The sequence below is a fragment of the Ceratosolen solmsi genome, unplaced genomic scaffold (genome assembly GCF_000503995.2).
Source record: "Ceratosolen solmsi marchali unplaced genomic scaffold, CerSol_1.0 scaffold10, whole genome shotgun sequence".
Taxonomy (NCBI): domain Eukaryota; kingdom Metazoa; phylum Arthropoda; class Insecta; order Hymenoptera; family Agaonidae; genus Ceratosolen; species Ceratosolen solmsi.
Window position 1 is genome coordinate 16951911 of NW_011948412.1, and position 23252 is coordinate 16975162.

Below are 23252 nucleotides of genomic sequence, written 5' to 3' on the forward strand. Positions count from 1 at the left end.
CCTGGTTTGTGACATATTAAAATACGTTTTTGAATTGGTAAAAGAAATACACCTTTTCCATGATGAATTTTGTATATTTTTAATTTTGCTCATATTTTAAAATAGATTGTCGAATTATTAATTTATCTTTAACCTGCTTGAATGTATTTGTGATAATTTTGAAAAATTTTCGTATAATAGCGTCATAGGTGTGGAACCTCATTTAAGAATGCGTAATTAGCCGAATTTTGCCGCGTAATTTATGCGAGAAAATTTGGTAATTGGAAAATTTGCAGAATTATTTAAAATAGTTGCTCAGGCGGCTCGCGAAATAGGGATAATAAAATAGACTTTGCAGGTACTCTCGATAGGATTTAAATAAAATAAAAGAGCCAGCAAGACATTGTTGAAGGTTACAACACCCCGTAATCTCTCTCTCTCTCTCTCTCTCTCTCTCTCTCGCTCTCTCGCTCTATATCTCGGAAAAATATTATAATATTGTGCAGGTGTGCATATATATACATATATACACAAGTCGTTTGGGTAGTCGTCACCCGTTACACTGGATACAGAAATAAAAGCAAAGTACAAGTTGGTACTTCATTATTACATAGAAATTATATAAATTTAATAATATATCTGAAAAATATATATATATATAATAATAGTACAATATAATAATTTTATTGATAACAGATGTATATTCTTACAGTTCTGGATGGCTTCAAATTCAATTATGAAAATTTCAATTTAAAACATTTTTGTGTGAGCTTTTTAAAGAATATACAACTATGTAATAAAGTTATATTTTACATATAAAATTCTCAAGATATATCTAAATATTGATATTTTTCTTAGGTGTCTTATGTATATTATTTAACTTTATTCTACGTAACATATAATTATACTTTAGACTTTCGAAGAGTTATTCCGTTTATTCTTTGGTGATTCGTGTACTTGATGATTTTATCCGTCACAATTATAGTAGACTCAAATGACGATACACAACATCTTACAAAGAAATTTTACGCGTAAATACAATTTTTTAGGAAGCGTTTTTCTATATTATCTTTAAGTATTATGTGTTTGACAGTTGTGGTGAATTTTATTTATTTTAAATTTATTACGTAAAAAAAATTGAGTGTAATTTACAAGATAAACATTAGACGTAAATATTCGTAGTGGTACATAACAGAAAAAATTATGAAATAAAATATTAACGCAACATTGGTTAGATTATGTACGTGCCTTAAAGGAATTATATAATATCGTTGACAAAGTTATAAAAGCGTTCCTGCAGTACAGTTTTTGTCTTCCAAATTTTTATTACGTCGTTATAACGATACTAAATTCACATGTATACATGTTGAAAGAATTAAAAATAAATGAAATAAAAGAGCGATTACTGGATAAGTTACTATATAATCTCCGATGAATACTGAAATTTAAATCACAAATGTTCCACACTTGAATAATATCGTATAATTAAATAAAATTTTGATCAATACATTGTCATGAAGCTGATTTAATGAAGGATTTACCAGCGATACATTAAGGGGGCACACGCACACACACACACACATACACACAACTTGTCCAACTATTTTTATATATTGACCGTCCGCACTTTTCTCTTCGTGTCGTGGTAAACCAACGATAGTTTTATGATATAAAACATATATAATCTAAGGCAATGTATACTCTTCAATTTGTTTGGTTGATTATTATTTTTCTTATCCATTTCTTTGCCGCTTATATGCACACATTGAGAAATTCAAGACAACTAAATAACCGTTCTAGATGAGAAAAGTACAACATTTACACAAATAAAAGAAGCACAAATACAAAATTATATAAAAGTGAAATATTTATTCCACTGCCTTTGGGCATCTATTCACACATTCATTGTCCTTAGTGATGTTGTATGATGCTCTCTGCCTCTTTTCCGCAACCTTACTTCCTCGCTCTTTTTCTCACTTTATTTTAGCTACAGTTGATAACTTCTTATATATAAATATATTTACACACAATTATATGCAGGCACACGTGCGTACGCAAAGACATAACACATTTCTATCTCTGCTACTATCTGGCTGTAGTGATTTTATCTTATGACTAATATAAAAGAAGAAGTAACAATTTGTACTATAAATTAAATTAACAAAAAAAATAATTTTATTCCATCAAAGCTCTTGTGTGATTTGTATTTCAATCTAAATGTGTGTACAAAAATTGTCTATAATTTTAGAAATATGCACAAATACAAATTCTTGATGGGATGGGGGGGGCGATTATGTAGCTCAAGAAATGTACAACTGTATATTTATACATACGCGCGCGCGCGCGCGCGTGTGTGTGTGTGTGTGTGTGTGTGCATCAATAATACCATCGTTTATTTAACAATAAATATTTGGTATAATATAACAATGAAATATCTACTCACAATGTATATTAGCGCCTCGAATAGATTGTCAATAGAATTATAGAGAAAGTAAAAAAATTTAATAACTACATCAAGTTACCTAAATTTAATATACGTGTACGCGCGCGCGCGCGTGTGTGTGTGTGTGTATGCGCGCGCGCACGTGTTTGTGTGTGTATGCGCGCGCGCACGTCCATACAGCAGTATAAGAGAAATTATTACTGTGTAATGTTCTTCAATTCTATAAAGTTATTTGATGAATATTATTTATTCGTAAATAAATCAAAGGCGATAAATTGTATATAAGATTACAAAAGACTTTTGCAAATAATCGTGAAAGTCTATAAATTATGATTCATAATACACAACAGTAAATAAATAATTTATTATCAAATATTGTAATATTTGATAACCCCAATAAATTTCAATTTTTTTAATAATTGGTTGATTGTTAAATAAGGCGTATTAGTTAAATTGCTATGTAAAACAATATTGAGTTATAAAAATGCAGCAATAACATTTGGTCGGCTCTCATTTTCAATACAAATTCAGCTATTCTCATTATAGTTCATTATTTATAATAGATCTATAATAAATTGACAAAATGAAAATAATAAGTAATAGAACGCCAATATGTGGTGATTAGACAATGGAGAAACATAAGAAATTGTTAATTTGGTTGCATTCTCGCGCCGCGCGTATTCGCGCATCCTCCAAAGGGCATACGCGCATACATTGCCTTTATGCCGCTTATGCTTGTGCACGCGGGCGCAAGGATCGACTAAATGCATTTGGGTGATCACGCTCAAGGATAATCGACACTTTACCGCCAGCTTAAGCGTGCAAACATTCTCCAGCACAAATCCTTTCACGCTCGAGTGGCTTCTATCGAAGTCCCTCAATGTAGTGCAATGCAACCTCAACGTACTTTGCACAACACGAATGCGGAGGCGTTAGACGCGATATGCTCAATAAAGATAAATATTTACACAAAGTATGAACTAAAAAGCATAGCCTTGCCTTTCTCTTAAATTAATCTTTTCTGCATCGAGAGAAAATGGTTATCGTCCTTTATGCTATCATGGCTAATTATAACTAATTTTGCCATTGAATGTTTTATGCTGATGTACCTTAAAACATTTATTCTCTTCATCTTTTAAGTTTCTTTATTGTATCAATTGTATTTTACAAATGAAATTTGAATTCGGGAAAGTAGAATAGGATTTCTATTTATTAACTGAAATATTGAAAAATCTGATGTGAAAGAGAAAGTACTGAGATTTAAAGATCGATATTTAGATGATATTATGATATTACGAATGTAAGGTAATTTTGCACTACTTTGCTATTAAAGTGTGGCCATGTATAATATAAAACTTATATCTACACTTTGCTGCACGCTAATTTCATATTAAAATCTTCATTTTTACACAGTATATTCATTGCTTGGTTAATTCATTTTACTATTAACTACACGATTTCTGTATTAGTGTTCGTAAAACCTAATTTAATGCAAAAAAGAAATTCAATATCGATATTTACAAATATAATTTCTAATATATATCTTGACAAGAGCTGCAACATTTATAAATAAGTTGCTAAAATTTCGATTTCGAATTAATTAGCTAACTAACAGACTAATTGACTAACATGTAAATTCTAGCCTATTAATTATAATGTAATTATATTAAATTATTGTACAAAGCATAGCTAATAAAATTGCTTGTAACTGGTTAATTTAACAAATAATCAAAAATATATTTGTTTACTCTTTGTATATATATCTATATATACTTATATATGTAACTGCCTCTCTCTCTCTCTCTCTCTCTGTATCTCTCTTTCTCTCTCTCTCTCTCTCTTCTCTCTCTCTCTCTCTCTTATATGTAACTGCCTCTCTCTCTCTCTCTCTCTCTGTATCTCTCTTTCTTTAAATATATATATCATGTATATAAATAATTTATAAAATATTTTTTTAATATATTAAATAACATAATAAAGAGTCACATATTTCTTATTATTGTAATAGCTTCTAAAAAATGTTATTTTAATATGGTTAAATTAAGTAAAATATAATAAATTGTTCCTTTCAAAATATATGATTGAAATTTTCTAAATTTTTTTTTATGTTGACAATATTTTAATAATATCAAATATGTAGATATTATATTTAAATTCAAAGTAAAATATTTTTTAAATCCTTCCATTTAACTTCAAATAACGTTAGTCTACTAATAATCACATTTATTACAAAATTTAAATAATAGCTTTTAAATTTTGATTACAAACAATCGCACTTAAAAATAATACAAATATTGTTAAAAATTTACAATTCCATGAATTCAGTTTGAAATTTCTATAATTATAAAATTTTCTCGAATAAATTGTTTGTAGTTATAAATCTAAAATTTTTTTTTTTCTCACAAGTATTTAAACATTTGATAATTTCAAATTCCTTTGTTCTAATTGTATTGTTATTAATTAAAGGCTGATAGATCGAATTGCACGTATATGTTATTTAAACATTGAAACGGTTTCTTCTTCTTTATATTTGGATCCAATTAAAATGTTAAGAATACAGATTTTCATTTTGTACGGTAAAATTGTACTGTACAAATAACTTGAAAAATTAGGTTTCAATAAATATTTATCGCTTTTAAGAAAATACTACTTTAATACAATGATAAATATGTTAAATTTTAGAAAAAACTTACGATTTCATCTTCATTTACTCATCAAAAATTTTGTCCTATTACGATATTAAAAATGAATTATAATTGTCGTAAAATATTATTTGAAAAGGCAGAATGGAGTTGTAGGACTAAAATTGTTTAAAATTATTACATATTAAATTCTTTTCGTCAATATTAACGTGCGATCTGTTTATCTGTATTTGTTAGTATGACTTTTCTATATTCCCGTTATAACGATAATTTGACATTGACGTCGAAATTATGGATAAGGCCCAATTTTTATTTTGAACGTAGAAAAGAGTGCGATCGTTTAATTGCTAATTACAAAATAATACAAGCATTTTTTAATGATAGAGGAGGGCCATACTAACAAATTCATTGTATAATACAAAAAAAAAAAGAAATATCCGAAAAGACAAGAATTTTCTCTCGATGTAGTCTCTGCGTTATCATAATTTTCATATTTACCAATGTCCCGTCATTCTTTATCTCAACCTTGTTCTCACATTACATCTCAATTTTACATTAATTCACGTAGAGTCCGTCTTTCTATTGCCTCACTCTCTTTCTCTCTGCGACTATCTTGTTGCGCGCCATCCATAGCGTCTCGGCAATGTTTACAAACAAATAAGATAACAATCAAAATTGATGTATGAAAATGAAGCCGAGCCCAAAATTGCGTCTAAGCATCAACGGGCTCGGCTCCAAGACCAAATAAATGGTACGACAATAAAAAAGAAAGTAACTTAGAGAAAGAAAAACGCGATGGTGCGCGGCTGTGTGTTAGGCAACAATGATTGAGTGACTTGTCTTGTGTTGATGTTGCAGGTTCAAAAGCCTGGCACATGCGGCTGACCTTTGACCGGGTGCCAGGCGGCTGCAACCTACACAGGTGCAAGCTGTGCGGCAAGGTCGTGACGCACATCAGGAACCACTACCACGTCCACTTCCCCGGCAGGTTTGAGTGTCCTCTCTGTCGTGCGACGTACACGCGCAGTGACAATCTGCGCACGCACTTTAAATTCAAACATCCCGAATCAAGAAAGATCGATCTTAATGATTACATGGCCGGCTCGCTGGCTCTGTCCGCGACGAATAACGACACCATGAACACGCTCTCCTAAGGCCTGCGCCAAAGCTCGACAGGCACGTCACGCTGCCACCTCCCCGGTGCGTAAGCATGACGATCGCGACGATGGTAATGATGATGCCGCTGACGGCGACGATGACAACGACGACTGAGCCCGGAGCATTTGGCCCGGCCACTTTTACCGAGCCTTTCGTTCACGCGGGTGCGCCAAACCTCGTAATGTGATATATTGTATTGAGGATGTGGCGATGCATCTATTGGCGAACGACTTCTAATGTAAGAGATAACGAGGAGAAATTGCCTACGTGTGTATTGTGCGTGCGTGAGTGCGTACGCGCGCGCATTTGTGTATGTGTGTGCATTCCTAGGTGCGTGCATGCATGCGCAAAAGCGAATGAGAGAGAGAGAGAGAGAGAGAGAGAGAGGGTGTATGTGCGCGCGTGCCTGAGTAGAGAGGAAAGGGGAAGGGGGCGAAACGGAAAAGTATGCTGAAATTTTATAAGGGTTCCGTCGTCATCGTCACTGTCATCGTCATCAGCATTCTTTATCTTCATCATTTTGCCGTCGTTGTCTTTGTCGTCTTTGATAACAACGTTCCCATCGTTTTCATGGGCAAATCGCGTCGCGATTTCTTCGCACCGAAGATTGTCGAAAGCCTCCTGGAAGATTGTCGAAAGCCGCAAGAGATCAATTACACGCACTATCGTCATTAGAAAGAAGCGAATCAATGGAATATCTATACCTATATATTCATGTATATATATATATATATATATATATATATATATATATGCATTTGCAATATGCGTACACGTATATACATATATACATACATGCATGCAAACGTGCACGTGTGTTGTGTGTGTGTATAAATTGGTGTGCTATGTATGTTTGTAAGAATATGTGTGTGTGGACACGCGGGGGTGTATACATGTATATATATATATATATATATATATATATATATGTATGTATGTATGTATATCTGCATATATAACATACACACGTTGAGTGGCGTGCCAAAGAAAGATACATGCATAGCAAGGAGCGATTTTTTTTGTTTTGCTTTTCTTTACTTCGTAATTGTGGTTGACAACATATACCATATTTCAAATGAACTCTGATGAATCGTCACAATGAGTGGTTTCAATGAGGATCAGCTTAAGCTAAATTATTTTCTTTTTCAGAGGTCTGGGAATAATTCAGTTAGTAAAACACAATAAAAGAGACAGACCAATCGGTTTACCCGATACGTCGATATGAAAATTTGTTCTTTTTATTTTAATTTTTTTTTCTCTCTTACTTTAAACGCTATTAAACGCCACATTTAGGAATAGGTATAAATGGATAAGAGTAGCAGCATATAATTCTTGACCTTTTTGTAGCCAAAAATAACGATGACAATTTATCAAGCGCTGCGCCGAAATCGACAGAGAGTACGGGGACTCAATTCTGCGATCGCGTCCCCCATAAAGTCTTGCATAAACGGTGCGAAGACGATGGAGAAATAGTTGGAAACAAGTCGCGGTGCTCGCGTGAGCAGTGACTTGCGCGAAGGTTGTAGTATTAATAACGACTAGACATTCGAGAGAGGGAAGAGCAAGAATCTTTGGGTTACCGAAGATAGAGCATAGGGCTAGGAGTGGCGCATGACGTAGTATAACACACGGTTATGGAGCGTATTACGAAATTTGCGCATAGAAGGTGTAGAGACCGTTGTAAGCGTATATACAAAATGGGAGCAAACATGGTGCCAATTCCTCCCGTAGTTATTGATCTATAAGTATGTAAAACGACAAAAAGACAAAATAATAAAATGAATACTGGGATTCTTAAGTAAATGAAGGAGAAGAAACATTGAGAGAATTATTCTAGAATAATAATAAGAACGTCGTTTTGGCAAGTAAGTTTGCCGATGATAAAACACTAATGAACTATTAATTAACAATCTTAATTTTAAGCGGAAACAATTATCATTCGATACGCAGGGTGAGTCGGGTATATAGTTGTTAAAGAATTTATAGTTGGTCTTCATATTAGATAATTGAAAAAGAGAACCGTCACGTTTCACATACTGAGGTCACGACAGCAATGTACTGTCATACATATAAAGTTAAATTAATATATTATGAATACTAATGGAGCTCATGATAATGTAAATATTTTAATAAAACGAGAAGAAGCAAAGATAAAAAAAAGTACTTTGCAAAAGAGTAAAGGATTGAAGGGGCGTGGAAAGAAGGACTATATGTCAAAAAAAAAACGGAAAAAAAAGTGACTAATTTTAGAGTTATGTCGATTAACAACGAAAAAAATCTTTTGTCCTATGCATTATTTTCTTTCTGTTTTTTTTTTTCAATATTCTTTTGTATTTTATTTTTGTTTTTTTTCTTGTATATTTGTAACATTTGTTAAACAAAATGCAGCTCTAATATGAACTTTGACTATAAAGTTACAATACTTGTTATAAATAACAGCTGCAGTCTATTATATAAACGATTACAAACTATACATCGCAAAATAATGCAGCAAATAGTGGAAATCATGAAGACATTCCACGATCGGGACTTAAGTGCATAGGCAACAGATAATAAGGATTTATTATGTATTGGATGATTTATGGTACTATATTTTATATTTTATATAATCTACCGATATTGATAACTATATTGGTTGAAGATAGTTACGTTAAAAATACGATTTTATCCAAGGGGTGGTTAACTGATAGTCACAACACGTCGTTGCACGTTGATATTTTTTTCATATTTTGTTCAACTTTCATCGGTTGGGGTGCAATTCGTTGTTTTTGTTTATATATAAATAAATAAATAATGATATATATATATATATATATATATATATATATATATATATATATATATATATATATCCCTCCCTATATTATAATCACGTTATCTCCTTGTGACATTTTCAATTGCAGCATAAATATGACACAGCGGTTTCGCGATTAAAAATTTTGACTTGTAGTAGGAACTAAAAATTTAAGAATGTGGCAGATTAAAAGCATTTACGTTAAGAACATGTTTAAAATATTATCTTGTTGAGAATAGTATAGTAGGCAATCTAAGTTTTATATAATTGTTAGTTAATTTATAGAGAGTACATGTAATTAAATTATTTGTATTCCAAGATTTTTATAAATTTCAATAGTGTTTTATTAACATTTTTATTGTAAAATTTTATGTTTATTATATTAATTTAAACAAAAAATATATAATACAATCTTTATTTATTTATTATTGCATACACACACACACACACACACACACATACACACACAAACAAACAAACAAACAAACAAACAAACAAACAAATATATATACATATATGATACATGTTGCATTAAAATTAGAATTTTTTTAATTTATTTAATTACATTTTCAATAAATTAGTAGATAAACATTTCGATTGGTATAAGTATATTATTTGATGCAAATATGGGTGTATATTTTTATAAAGCTTATTTGATATGTATAGCTAAGATAGTAACAGAAATTAAAGAGACAACAATTTTGAATTTGCTCGTAGTCTTCATTTAAAAGAAAAAATATATACATATACATATATATAAAGATAAATCGCATGTAAATTAATAATTCGATTGGTTTTAACATATTATTTAGATTTGACGCCAAAATAACATAAATAGTCCATTTGCCATTTAGTTGTAACGTGGTCTTAACGTAAACGGTTACATAAAAGTGAAAGGAAATAACCGAATTGCGATTCAGTAAGCACGAAGTATAAATGCTGCTTAACGTAAATGACAGGAGGTTAAACGAGTCCGACGAATTATGGGCACATTTGCACATTTTTACACCTAGCCAAACAGAGCACTCATATACCGAAATAATTTAAAATAATATATTAACAGTAACCAGATTTTATTAATATATTACGCAGATTCTTATTCTTATTCTCTGAAATATAATAATATATATATTGGATAATTTATTTTATTTTGTTTTACCGTTTTAATGATTTTATATACACTGTTGTTACTGGTTGACGAGAAATATAAAGAGCAATTATAATAGTACAGCGATCCCGCCTGTGTACGCACGGATTTATTTATTTTTACACGAACTGTATGCATTATATAGTTGCATATAAAGAAACAGGGATACATAAAGACACGTTATTAAAAAACGAAACATGCATACACATATACATGTTAAGAGACACAAATTATAATTAATACGAAGCAAGTAGAGAATCGCGCGAGGGGAAGAGAGAGAGAGAGAAAGAGAGGACGAAAAGATTAAAAATAAGAGATAAAGAGGATAAAAACTCCATGTGATGCACACAGTAGGTTTACCCTTGATAGATCAGGTTAAAAATGAAGCTTACTTTGGATCTATTCATTCGTATCGACATTTTTTTATTTTTATTTTATTCTTATTAGATACTTCGTCTTTTTTTCTTTAAATGTATTGATCTATAAGAGAAAAACATGTTTGATTAAACACAATAGGCATTATTATAGACGCGTGTTACTCCATCAGCTAACCAAATATGTGTAGTATGCTGAGTGTTCGTTTTTTTTTTTTTTTTTTAATATTTTTTTTTAATTTAGATTTTGGACGCTTTGTTATGTACTGCAGCCCTTACGATAAAAGTCTACGTTTTATTATATTTATATGTAGTTTATATAAATATTATATATGTTTTCATATTTTTATTACTAAATAAATCAGTTTTGAATCGCTGAGCGATTCTGCTTTAGACGACTATAAACTGCATGCATTCATAAAGCTCTAAGCTCATCTATTTACTTAAAGAGGAAGAAATAAGAAGAAATGTGATTGATATTAAGTGTTATATCGCTGTTAAAATAAAAGAACTCGAACGCTTATATTCTACATTTGTAAGGGCAGCAGTACTTGTATAATTACGTTTCCACCGAGCGATTATCATAATAGTAATTTGCCTGCGGGCTCACAAGCACTATAAAATATTGTAATGGCTAAGTGGGCCGAGCTTACATTGACATCGACTACTTGACAAACACGCCTGGTGATATCACAAAACACAAACACATGCATGCAGTCGTTGGAAGCGAGCGAATAGAAAACAAATATTGCGAATAATAAAAAACACATTTCTTTGTTTATTCAGATTATAATTTTCGAGTTATTATTTTTATTATATTATATTATATTATATTATAATTATAACTATTGTACATCGTCGTTTATATATCTTCTTCCCGATTGTCAATGGCATTTTTGCATAAGACACGAACTATATAGCTGTAAATGAAGAAAAGATATATGTAGGTATGTGCGTATGCTTACTTTTTCTTTTCAGAATTTTAACACGTACGGCATTGTCTTAATTTTTATTTTGTAAGAAGCGGTTTATTATAACGAGAATTTTGTGTAAGTTACTGTTTTTCTTAATATTTTATAATTTATTGTTTTAATGGCTTATCTTCTTTATTTCTTAAACTCTTTTGGATATAGTTTATAAGTTATGCTTTGTACAAGGGTTACGGCAATACGGTGGAAACGTAGAGAATGAATTACTTTTTTTTCTTTTTCATCGTTAGATTAGTTATCTGCGGTGCGTCTGAAGTCATTAGATGACAGAAATTAAAAAAAAATTAATGCTAAATTTTGTTATCCTTATGGGATTAGCCTCTGCTTGCCAAACGTTCAGAATCAATGTGTTTAAATAAGCCTTGATCGCGCTTTCTTGAAATTAACGTAAAATGATGCTTGGAACAATTTGAATCACTATTTGATTTCTTCAATTTTATACAGAGTAATCACTTAGTATACAATATTGATTAATTACTATACATTTCCTTTGCCATGATCAATTTTCATATTCATATTTATTTCAAATAAAAGTATTTACCGAATTTCGTATCCATTGTATATATATATATATATATATATATATATATATATATATATATATAGCTAATTATATTTTGAGAAAAAAAGGAATTCTGAATTTAACATAAATTTTTATCTCATATCTTGTTATTTAATTTATTATTATTATATAACTTATTATTATATATACATTCATGTAATTAATAAAAAAAAAGATTTTTTTATTTACAACAAGAAGTAATAGATAAATAATTACAAACTTCATAAGAATTAATATATTTTGATAATATTTTGATAAATATATCGAATAATTAGTAAGCTTTATTTTTTTTTTTAGTTTCTTTTATGCATACATTCCTTCTAATCTTTATTATTATTATTATTATTATTATTATTATTATTATTATTATTATCAGAAAATAAAAGTTCCTCAAAATACAATTAGACTCTCAAGATATTTAAAAGTAATAAAATATGTATTAACTTCATCCATAAAAATTTAAGTTTGAATTTTAAGAAGAGGAATGCATATTTAAATATTGTTTTAATTGCAATCAAATAATCTAATAAAATTCGTCTTAAAATCGCTTTTATTGTTCGTGGTTTGTGCACGGAATCTAGTGGCTTTAGACGTGAACGAGAGATCCGTCCTCGACTCCGCGTGATGCTACAGGGAGACAGATTAAGAGTCCAAAAAGAGTACAGCTAAGAAATAACAAGAGAGTATGAAAATACGTGTGCAAGTTTATGTATCTGGGTATGTATGGTATTACGAGTAAAAGATAACGTGAGATAGAGTAGAAGTGAGAGTGAGAGAAGGAAAAGTGGGTCAGCTACGTGGCACATTAATTTTATATGGTACCAATAATAAAACACGATGATTCTAAACTTGCGGATCAGCAGGCTGTTACATCTACATTTTTATTGATTAGAAAAAAAGAGAATTAAAGAAATCATTACTACCACTATTACACAACTACTACTGCTACAACTACTACTTTTACTATTACTACTACTACTACTACTACTACAACTACTACTACTACTACTACTACTACTACTACTACTACTACTACTACTACTACTACTACTACTACTACTACTACTACTACTACTACTACTACTACTACTACTACTACTACTACTACTACTACTACTACTACTACTACTACTACTACTACTACTACTACTACTACTACTACTACTACTACTACTACCACTACTAATACTAAACAAAAAAAAACAATTGCTACTACTATTACGTATAGGTATTTATACATTTACAATTGCGTTGTGTGGAGTGGAACATTGTGATATAATAGATTGGTGCTAACACCTTATTGAAATTGAAAATGAATTTAAAGAATTAAAAAAAAATGAATCGTGCAATATTGCGATACTAAAATGAAGTATGGGGCGAGGCGTTATCCGCCAAGGAGCAAGAAGTATATGAAGTAGAGGTCAGAAATAAAAATGGAAAAGAAAATATTTTTTTCCTTCTTTGGTAATTGTCTTTTTTTAATCGTGTTATGGTTGTTTTTGTTCTATCGTCGATAAAATGCAATTATATACACTGTGACTACAAAGCCAAACCTTAGGAAGAAAATTGGTCCGCGTGAGAGACAATGTCAAGAGAGGGAGAGTGATATATTATATAACGGAATAGGTACGGATTATTATTTTATAATAAATTGATACTGTATTTTACTGTTGATTAACCTGCAAAATGTTTTTTCTTGCAAAATAAAATTTATATTGAAAATGATTCTCTTTCATTCGGATCCTCTAAAAAATAATCATTACTAACTATAAAGATCAGCAGAATAATTTGCCTAATGAATATGTTAGTTTGGAAATATATGATTATGTCTAAGTAATCATTCACTTTTACAATAAAATGGCCGATTGAACTTCTGAAATATAAAATTTGTTTTTTCGCGATTAAAATTGAGTTGCTTTTTTTTTTAAGTATAGCAAGGAAAGAACACAATACTAATGAAGTAAAGTATGTAATTTGATATTGAAACACTATTTGGCTTAGGATAAAACTACCTACTAATTTATCATTTCTAAGTGTTAATAAAATCAAATGAGTATTTCATATATCAATAAATTATGGATAACTTGTGTATTTATTTTGCTTAATTATAAATATCAGATATATTAATGTTTTTAAACAAAAATTTTTTTAGAAAATTTTATCTTCTCAATGATTTTATTATTACAATTCTTATAATATCTATTTTGTAAACTAAACGTTAAAATTTAGGTCACATTCAATTTAAATCGACCAAATATACTAATTAAATTAATTATAAATTATGAATAATTATAATTATACAATTATAATTCGTAATTATGCGTTATTTATAATTAGAAATTAATTCTAAATTTTAATTATAACTTTAAAATTTACTGTAAATTTGTACGAATGAAATTTAAAATGATATTAATGCCTATAACTATATAGACATATACTATTTATAGTTAATATATATATATATATATATATATATATATATATATATATATATATATCTACGTATATGAAGATCTTATACTTATATACATTTTGTTATCTTTATATCAAAAAGCAAAGGTCTTGCCAAGACGATAAATCATAAAATATAAATAATTTTATCTAAACATTATAGCACATATACTTAAAATTTTGCGATATGTATACAATTTCACTTAATGGTTAACGCGGCTCTAATGATTCCGAATAATATCATTATTATTATTATTATTATAACAATTACTATCTTTTTTTTAATTTAATTGGGATAATGACTATGAAGTTTATATATATATATATATATATATATATATATCAATATAATAAGGTATATATAATAACAATAACATGATCTAAGGAAAAATCATAGTCATACAGAATGGTATTGGATGAATAAAAATTTGTTTTCGTATGTTACAAGTTATAATTATTAAAATCAAATAGTAAAATTAAATTAGTAAGTATTGAAAAAGTATGTCGTTGAAAACACTTTTAATTTGAATTTTAAAAAATTTCAAAGTTGTACATATAAAAATGAAAAGTGATAAAAACGTGACAAGAAAACTAACGCCCAAGAGATAGAGGGTGGAAAAGTGGAAAAGAAAATAAATTAGCATCTACTTTCTTAACTTCTTAGTTATACACATTACATGAATTTTTATCAGTCTTATTCGTCGTATCTTTATAATCATTATTTTTCTATAAATAATATCTGCATTTTTCCTGTGTATTTGCATGAACGCAAGCATAGGTATAGGCTTATATTCAGGTATACGTGCAAGTAAAGCGTACGTGTTGTGTACGTGACTTGATAAAACCAATTCAAACATTCAATGGCAATGAAAGATTAGCGAATTGAGATTACATGTATGCCTATTGTTTTTGGTAAGCTTTTTAAATTTGTATATATAGGATATCGATAAAACGTAGTATTGTTATTGACAAAATCTGGTGCTTTGAATTTTTCATCTTGTATTATTGTAATTAAAATCCGAATTTTGTGATATAAACGTGATATATACTATTATTAACAAGATTGTTTATAATCTAAAGTTTTCAATGCAAATTGTTTTCGTATTATATATATGAAAAAAGAAGAAATGTTTAATGAAAAAATACGACGAATGACATATTTTTTCTATTAAACAATAAATAATATGTTATTTAAAACTATAAATATTTCAAAAATTATTTTCAAATAAATCTTCGTAGGTACAATTAAATCAATTTATAGAAAAACCAATATTTTAACCTCGATACTAGGAATTAAAATTTGTTTGCCACGTCAGATTCATTAGCATTCCAAATATTCAATTATCCATTTATTCAATTTCACTGTTATACTACCAAATAGTAATCTCACATTATGCGAAACTATGACGTCAAAACTTTGATAATGTAATATTATTAATATATACTATTACATTACCATATAGTGTAGCATAGTGAGAATATAATAGGGTTGCTTATGTTCGTGCAATATAATATTATACTGCAATTGGGAATTAAATAGTATAATCTATTTATAAGAGAATGATCCCAGGTATTAAAGTCGTTCCACCTTAGTTTGTATTTACTCATAGACGCAACTGTGTTAATCAGCATAGATACATATTTGATAAAATCACTGTTAGAAAAATAATTAAAAAAGACTATTTTATTGACGAATGAATGAACGGGAAATTCTGTATACTTGTGTGTATATAATATATTCAGGCCTGGATAAAGATAATATATAAGGATTAACGATAGACGATAATAAATTGCATTTTAGCTGTATAATACGCCAATATATTAATTCATTATACTATTTCTACAACGTAATAAAAAAAAAGCTCCGTTAATAATTATCGTGGATAAATAAAAATATATGTGCAATTTAATACTTACAATTATATACGCGCATAAATACAAATGTAAGTATGAATAAATGCACAAATAATCTATTCAGTTTTTAAAAATATATATTATTTTATTCTTGAATTTTATCATATGAAGTATAAAAAACTAAAGAGTTCGAATGTTAGTATGTCTGGCTCCGTGTGCGTGTGCGTGCGTGCGTGTGTGCGTGCGTGCTCGCGCAGACGCGCGTGAGCACACATGCGAATAGAAGAAAAGACAACAGGAGCGTGATTAGAATTTGATAATTAAAAAAAAAGGATTCTCAAATCGCACTTCAATGGCAATTATTATTCCGCTATATATAATATAATTGCACTGTTTGTGCGTTATATAAAGATTTTAAGTTCTACAATTACATTATTAAATACAAGTTTCTTATTAATTATATACGTGTATCTAAAAAACACAAATTTAATTAAATTAAGGAAATTATAAAGTAACGTCGCAAAGATTAACATTTATTAATCATGTGCATTTAATGTATCGCATACTAATTTTTTGATTAAACATACTGATGTGTGAACTAAATTGTATTTTTTTCTTTTCCAGATCTCTTATTTTTTACTATTTATATTCACTTGGATGCATAGATGGATGAATGATATGCAATATCTTGTTTATATTTTTATTATTATTGCTTATATTTTTAGTTTATTTATCCGTATAAATTATTGAAAAATGCAGTAGTATAAGCAATAATAATAGAAGATTGAACATTTATTAACTCTAAAATATAATATTAATATGTTGATACGAAGTATTAAGTGATTAAAGTTTTATTATTAAAGTAATAGTTTAACAATCCCTCGAAACATTAAATCTTTTATGTTATTAAGGTATGATTATTCATTAATTTACATTATTTTACTTAGAATATCAAATCAAATCAATGAAGATGATCGTTTAACTATTTATATCGAATCCATAAATAAAAACACTTTATTTGATTAAATATTAAAATTTTTTGTTTGAATTTATTGCGTTTGAACAGTTATTCTGAAATATTAACAAATGTAATAATAAAATTCACATTGGTGCGATTTAATTCGAAAAAGAAGGAAGAAAAAATATATTACGTAGTGTATAAATGAATTATTAACTGCACACAATAGTAGTTCAACTACAAAGTGACATTTCGATACAACATAGTGATGAGAATCGATGTATTTTTTCGTTAAAAAAACTCCATAATACCCTTAAAATGATGTGTGGCTTATTAATAAAGTAATTTATTAAAGATTTTATAAAAATACTTTAATAAATTTAAATATATTGACCACGCTTTTGATTTCGTCCTTTTTGTCTAAATATTCATTTAATAACACAGGGTTATTGTATTTAGCTAACACTTTGATTTTATATAGTAAAATTGTCTTTTTTTCAAAATAACATAATATTCAGATTTAGCAATCCTGTGAGTAATAAAATCGAGAATTTTTTTTTAACTATCCTAATAATAATTAAAAATGCATTAATGACCAATTTTGCAACCGCTGAATCATTATCTATTTGATAGTACTGCTTTTTCATCCAGTATTCATCTTATTGAAATATTTGGATTTTGAATATGTTTAATTATAAGTTCATAAATCAAGATCATCAATATTTTCTTAAAGATCATGATACTGAACGAATAATTAAAAGTACAATATAAAAATAAAATAAAAGAAAATTTTAAATATCAATTTTTAATGAAAAATTTTGTTATTACCATATTTCTTATTATTTGAAATTCAATGATATCACATGGCTGAAGATAATGGTTATTATCTCAAAATTTCATACAATTATAAAATGTAAAATTTTTTATTTATTAATATAAATACTAATTGAAAATTAGTTGTAAGTATAACATTACATTGTGTTATATTATACAGTCAATTTGTTTTGTTTATATTAATGAAATTAACAAAAAATGTTAAAATCACAAAATAACGTTTTCTTTCGTTAAATTCAATATTTATTAATGATTTTGAAATTTAAAAATTCTTAAAACTATTTAAACTATCATCTATAACAGTACTCAAAATAATAATACTTCATAACGAATATGATAAATCATTAAATACTTTGTTTCATGTATTAGATTTTCATTACACTTTTTATCAAGAGCTTTGCACATTTTATTACTAAATTTATATAAAATTAATTATTCTACGTAAGCAATTATATTATGTATTTTTAGGAAAATTTCATAAATATTATAACAAAAATTTTAATTATTTGAATGCATATGTAATTTTTATTTGTTTAATTTTAAATAATTTTTTAAACGAGAAAAGAGTTTAATAAAAAATAATGAAATTTAAGTATTACTAATGAAAATTAATTCTAATTATTAATAATTATTCATTTTTGTTTAAAACATTTCGAGAAAATATTATTTATTTATTCGTTAAAATTATTCTTCTAAAGGATTCTCATTATAACGTGAAAATAGTTTATCACTATTTATATAATTAAAGTAACGGACTTCTTTATTCTAATTTAACTTTAAATATATTATGAGAGAAAGACATATTTACTTAGTGTTTTAAGTAATTTCAATAAAGTTAAGTTCATTCTAATTGTTATTGTAATTAAATTTATAATAATTTCTGGCCAACTTAGTTTTTTTTTTCATTTTTATTATAATTCCATCGAGTAAATGGTTTTCTTTAATTAAGCTTGAAACGAATAAAACTTTTAAAATATAAAAATTAATTATTATTTATAAAAATTACATGTATAAAATAATGCGTGACTATATTAAAGTTATTACATATTTATATTTAATATCGGATTAAAAAAAAAGATAAATTTTTATAAATACGAACAATTTTAAGCATAACAAATTTTTGTCTTAATATTTTTTCTGATAATGTACCTTAATCTTGTTTGTATTCAATGTAGAGTAAAATGTTTTCAATAAAACCTAAAACTTCAAATCATTTACATTTTCTGTTATTATAAATTATATTAATGAACAAACTTTTTATTGCACATTCCTTTTGATAAATTTGGAAAAATTAATTGCATTAATTGAAATTATTATACATTCGATTCGTTTATTCATATTAAGATATTTTTATACATATTTAATTGTATTTTCTTAGTGATAGACGAAAAATCAGAAATACACATTGTCTCATTAATACCAAACGTATTTTAATCGAATATTTTAGTTAATAGGAAATTCTTGACTCTAGCTTTGCAAAGTTAATGTGACTATAGATTTACTTTTATATCTTTAATAATATATTTTTATTTTTAAAAAATGAATTTGAATGATTATATCAAATTCATTTATATTCGTTGAAAATGTATCATATGAATTTTTAATTGACATAAGCTTCATAAACTTTAAAAAGTGGATATATTTTTAATTAGTTTATATGACTTTGATTTCGTTATTAATTTTGGGATAATTGCTACTCTAAAATATTTCAAATTTTTACAAAATATTGAGCTTCTCGAAATCAAGAAATATTTTAATAGTCATTCTTATTATTGTTGCTACAAACAACTATTTTTATATGAAATAATTCACAGTAAAACGAGTACATTATTATATTATTTGTATTATGTCTCATTAATTTTGTTATATTATTGATATTTAAGTAAACCTATATACATGGCATAAATTCTCATTCTCGAAATATTATATTTTTGTTTACAGTTACATGTAAATAATCAGTTGACGATATGAATATATAAATATATTAGCAGCATATCGATAATAAATATTAAATAATTTATACTGGATGTGTTCATCTTTAGTGAATAATGAACTGACCTTAAATAACCAGTTAAATATCGATATAATAGGAAATTCAATTACTAACAAAGACTTAATTTCAAAGTTTTTAAATTTCTAAAATTAAGTGGAATAAATGTTAAAGTATCGACGCTCCAATAAACAAGGATCGTCGCAAATTCATTAGGGTCAGTGTCATTTTTATCAAAATTTATTTAGATTAGCCAATTGCATTTAATACCATTGATACAAATATATCATGCGCGGAAATTTCGAATATTAGAATAAGAAGCAGCAGCCAGTTAAATGATCGTTCTGTACTTTTATTTAACTTCCCCTTACTTATGTATTGGCGAATTTCATAGAATACATATTTGTTAGGATCTAATTCAATTCCATGAGGTATGTGGCGTAAAAATGTTGTAACTTCTATTCCTTCTAATTGAAAACAATAGGTTCATTGATCGTTTAATGTATTTATGTTCTTCATTAAAAAACAAATGCTTAATCTATTTCTCCAAGATAATTAATTGCTTTTATCTTCATTTCCTTACTTCTTTCTAAAACAGAACTGTTAATACTAAAATATTTAAATTTTCAATGATTGGATGTTCCGTAATTACTAATAACCTTGTTATTAACAAATGAAAATTGGCATTTTAATATATATATATATATATATATATATATATATATATATATATATTGTACATATAAATATTATATAAGATAATGTTTCAAAAAATGTCGACAGTTTAATTATATAGAAAAATGAAGATTTAATGGAATAATAATGTTGTGTAATAATAGAAATACTGATTAAAAGAACATTCACATTTTTTATTGGACTGTTCAACATTCTTTCACAACATGTATTACAATTTTATTTTTAATTCTTTCGAAACGTATTCCAATTATCATCGAATGTAGATGTTTGTTGAATGTATTTATCATGTAATTTAAACATACATCATTTACGAATTTTAAATAATTGATTCTTTCAAATTTATAGTTTAAAACGTATTTTATAAATTTTCAGTATTTGAAATAACATTATATAATATATATATATATATATATATATATATATATATATTTATTTATTTATTTATTTATTTATTTAATTATTTATTTATATACATGTAAATAAAACTTCTATTTAAATGTGTTATTACAAATTAATTAGTAGAATTTTACTAATATTTTCAATGCTTTTAAGGAATATATAACTAAAGCAATCCATGGGTAGAGATTTTATCTTTAATGATACAGATAAGTAGATAATACCGTATATTTTTATTATACAAAATCATAAGTTGTATCTGTAATATCTTTCTTATTTTACGCATAAGCATAATAGTTTTAAATTATATAATTTAATAATTTTAAGTAATGTATTAAAATAATGAATTGTTCCGATTTTATGTCGACTTGCTAATATTGAATTCTCCAACTTAATTGTCATAATATATTATTTAAAACAAAAACAAAACAAATTAAACATCCAAAAAAAAATTAATTGTGATACACTATTTCTTGCTAAATATGTTGTTCTTTTGCAGAAGGGTATTTATCATTATTAATAAAATTTTAAGATGTAACCATGTTACATATAGCATACATTTCTAACCTTCAAATCACGGACAAGCTATGCACTACTGCGATATCCTTGTGCCAGATCGTTGATTATAGCAACGTACAACTGCGTTAAAAGAACAGAAAAGAATAATAATAAAGAAAATAAAAAATCAAAAAAAAACTCCCTAGAACTAGGTGAAAGAGCTGTGCCATGCTGACTGTGATCGTTTCTGTTGTTGCAGAGCTGAAAAATTGGCGGATATCACAGATATTTGAGAGACAGAGTAACACGGACGAGAGGAGACGGTGTTCGTTGTGCGGTAAGGTCGTTACCAATGTGCGCAATCACTATTACGTGCACTTCCCCGGGAAGTACGCCTGTCCGCTCTGCCCGGCCGTGTACACGCGCAGCGACACGCTGCTCACGCACACGCGCATGAAGCACGCGAACGTCCAGTAAACGCGGCCGCGCCGCGAGCGCCGCCATCTTGTTGACAAACGGCGACCGCGTGTAATGGCGGCTCTATCACGCGTCATACTTTTCATGGCCCGAGACAGAGATTTGATGGTCGTCATCGAGTTTACTTGATGAGCTTTGATGATTGAACGCGGCACAAACGGCACTCATGAAGAATAAGTTATGGTTTGAAAGATTATTGTTTTTCTTTTTCTAAGAGGGATGTGAAGTTGATAGCGTAGATTTAATGAATAACAAAACATCTTACGTTAATTTTATTTTAATTAATCTGAATTGATAAAATTACTGTTCAACAAATTACATACTTTTTTCATTTTGTTTTTGTTTTCTTTTTTTTCTTTTTTTTTTATTGGAAATAATTAATTAATTTTATAGAAACAATCATTAATTACATTACTTATTATCTTAATATTATAAAAGTTATTATTGAAGTTAGACTATAAGTCATTAGTTTTCTTTAACGGTGAAACAGGGTAACGCAGTTTAATGTTAATACTTCACATTCCTTAATAAATTATTATTGTCCGAATAATAATTTTTATTATGTTTTAATATTATTCAATTATTGTTTTGTTATGTTTAAGATAAATAAAACATTTTTTATTTTAATTAAGCTTTTTTTAACCTTTCGAGTTAAAATTCTGTCAATAGAAAAAATTGCTATGAGAATATTAACCTCGTGGAACATAGATTTGAATGATGAAATAGTCGTTTAATTATATGAAATAATGAATCCAAAAACATGAGTGATTCATTTTTAAATGACAGAAATATAAATCATCGTAATTAGCATTATCAAAAATATTGTCGTAACTTGTAAATTGAATACGCTGCAGATTATGAAAAAAAAGAAAGAAAAGAGAGTAAAGTAGAGATAAAAATCTTTTTTTTCTATAATGTATTGGATTGAAATTCATTCGCTAGAAAACATTTAAATTCCTAAAGATCGGTAATCAAAAGAGAAACTTCCATACAGTTTTGAACAAAACAAT

At 27.5% G+C, this 23252-nt stretch overlaps 1 protein-coding gene across 4 annotated transcripts in view; it reads left to right on the top strand.

The window, feature by feature from the left end:
• LOC105360960 (sex determination protein fruitless) overlaps nucleotides 1-23252 on the top strand; it is an 82261-nt gene that overhangs the window by 50821 nt on the left and 8188 nt on the right. For 2 of the 4 annotated variants that reach the window (XM_011498092.1, XM_011498075.1), the window contains one exon: nucleotides 22025-22473. The exons of 1 other annotated variant lie outside the window; for it this stretch is intronic. In XM_011498092.1, the coding sequence (XP_011496394.1) occupies nucleotides 22025-22242 (218 nt within the window). In that variant the 3' untranslated portion in view covers nucleotides 22243-22473. Of the gene's footprint in view, nucleotides 1-5922; nucleotides 6903-22024; nucleotides 22474-23252 lie in introns of those variants that run through there. One more of the 4 variants, XM_011498058.1, reaches the window with a different exon arrangement.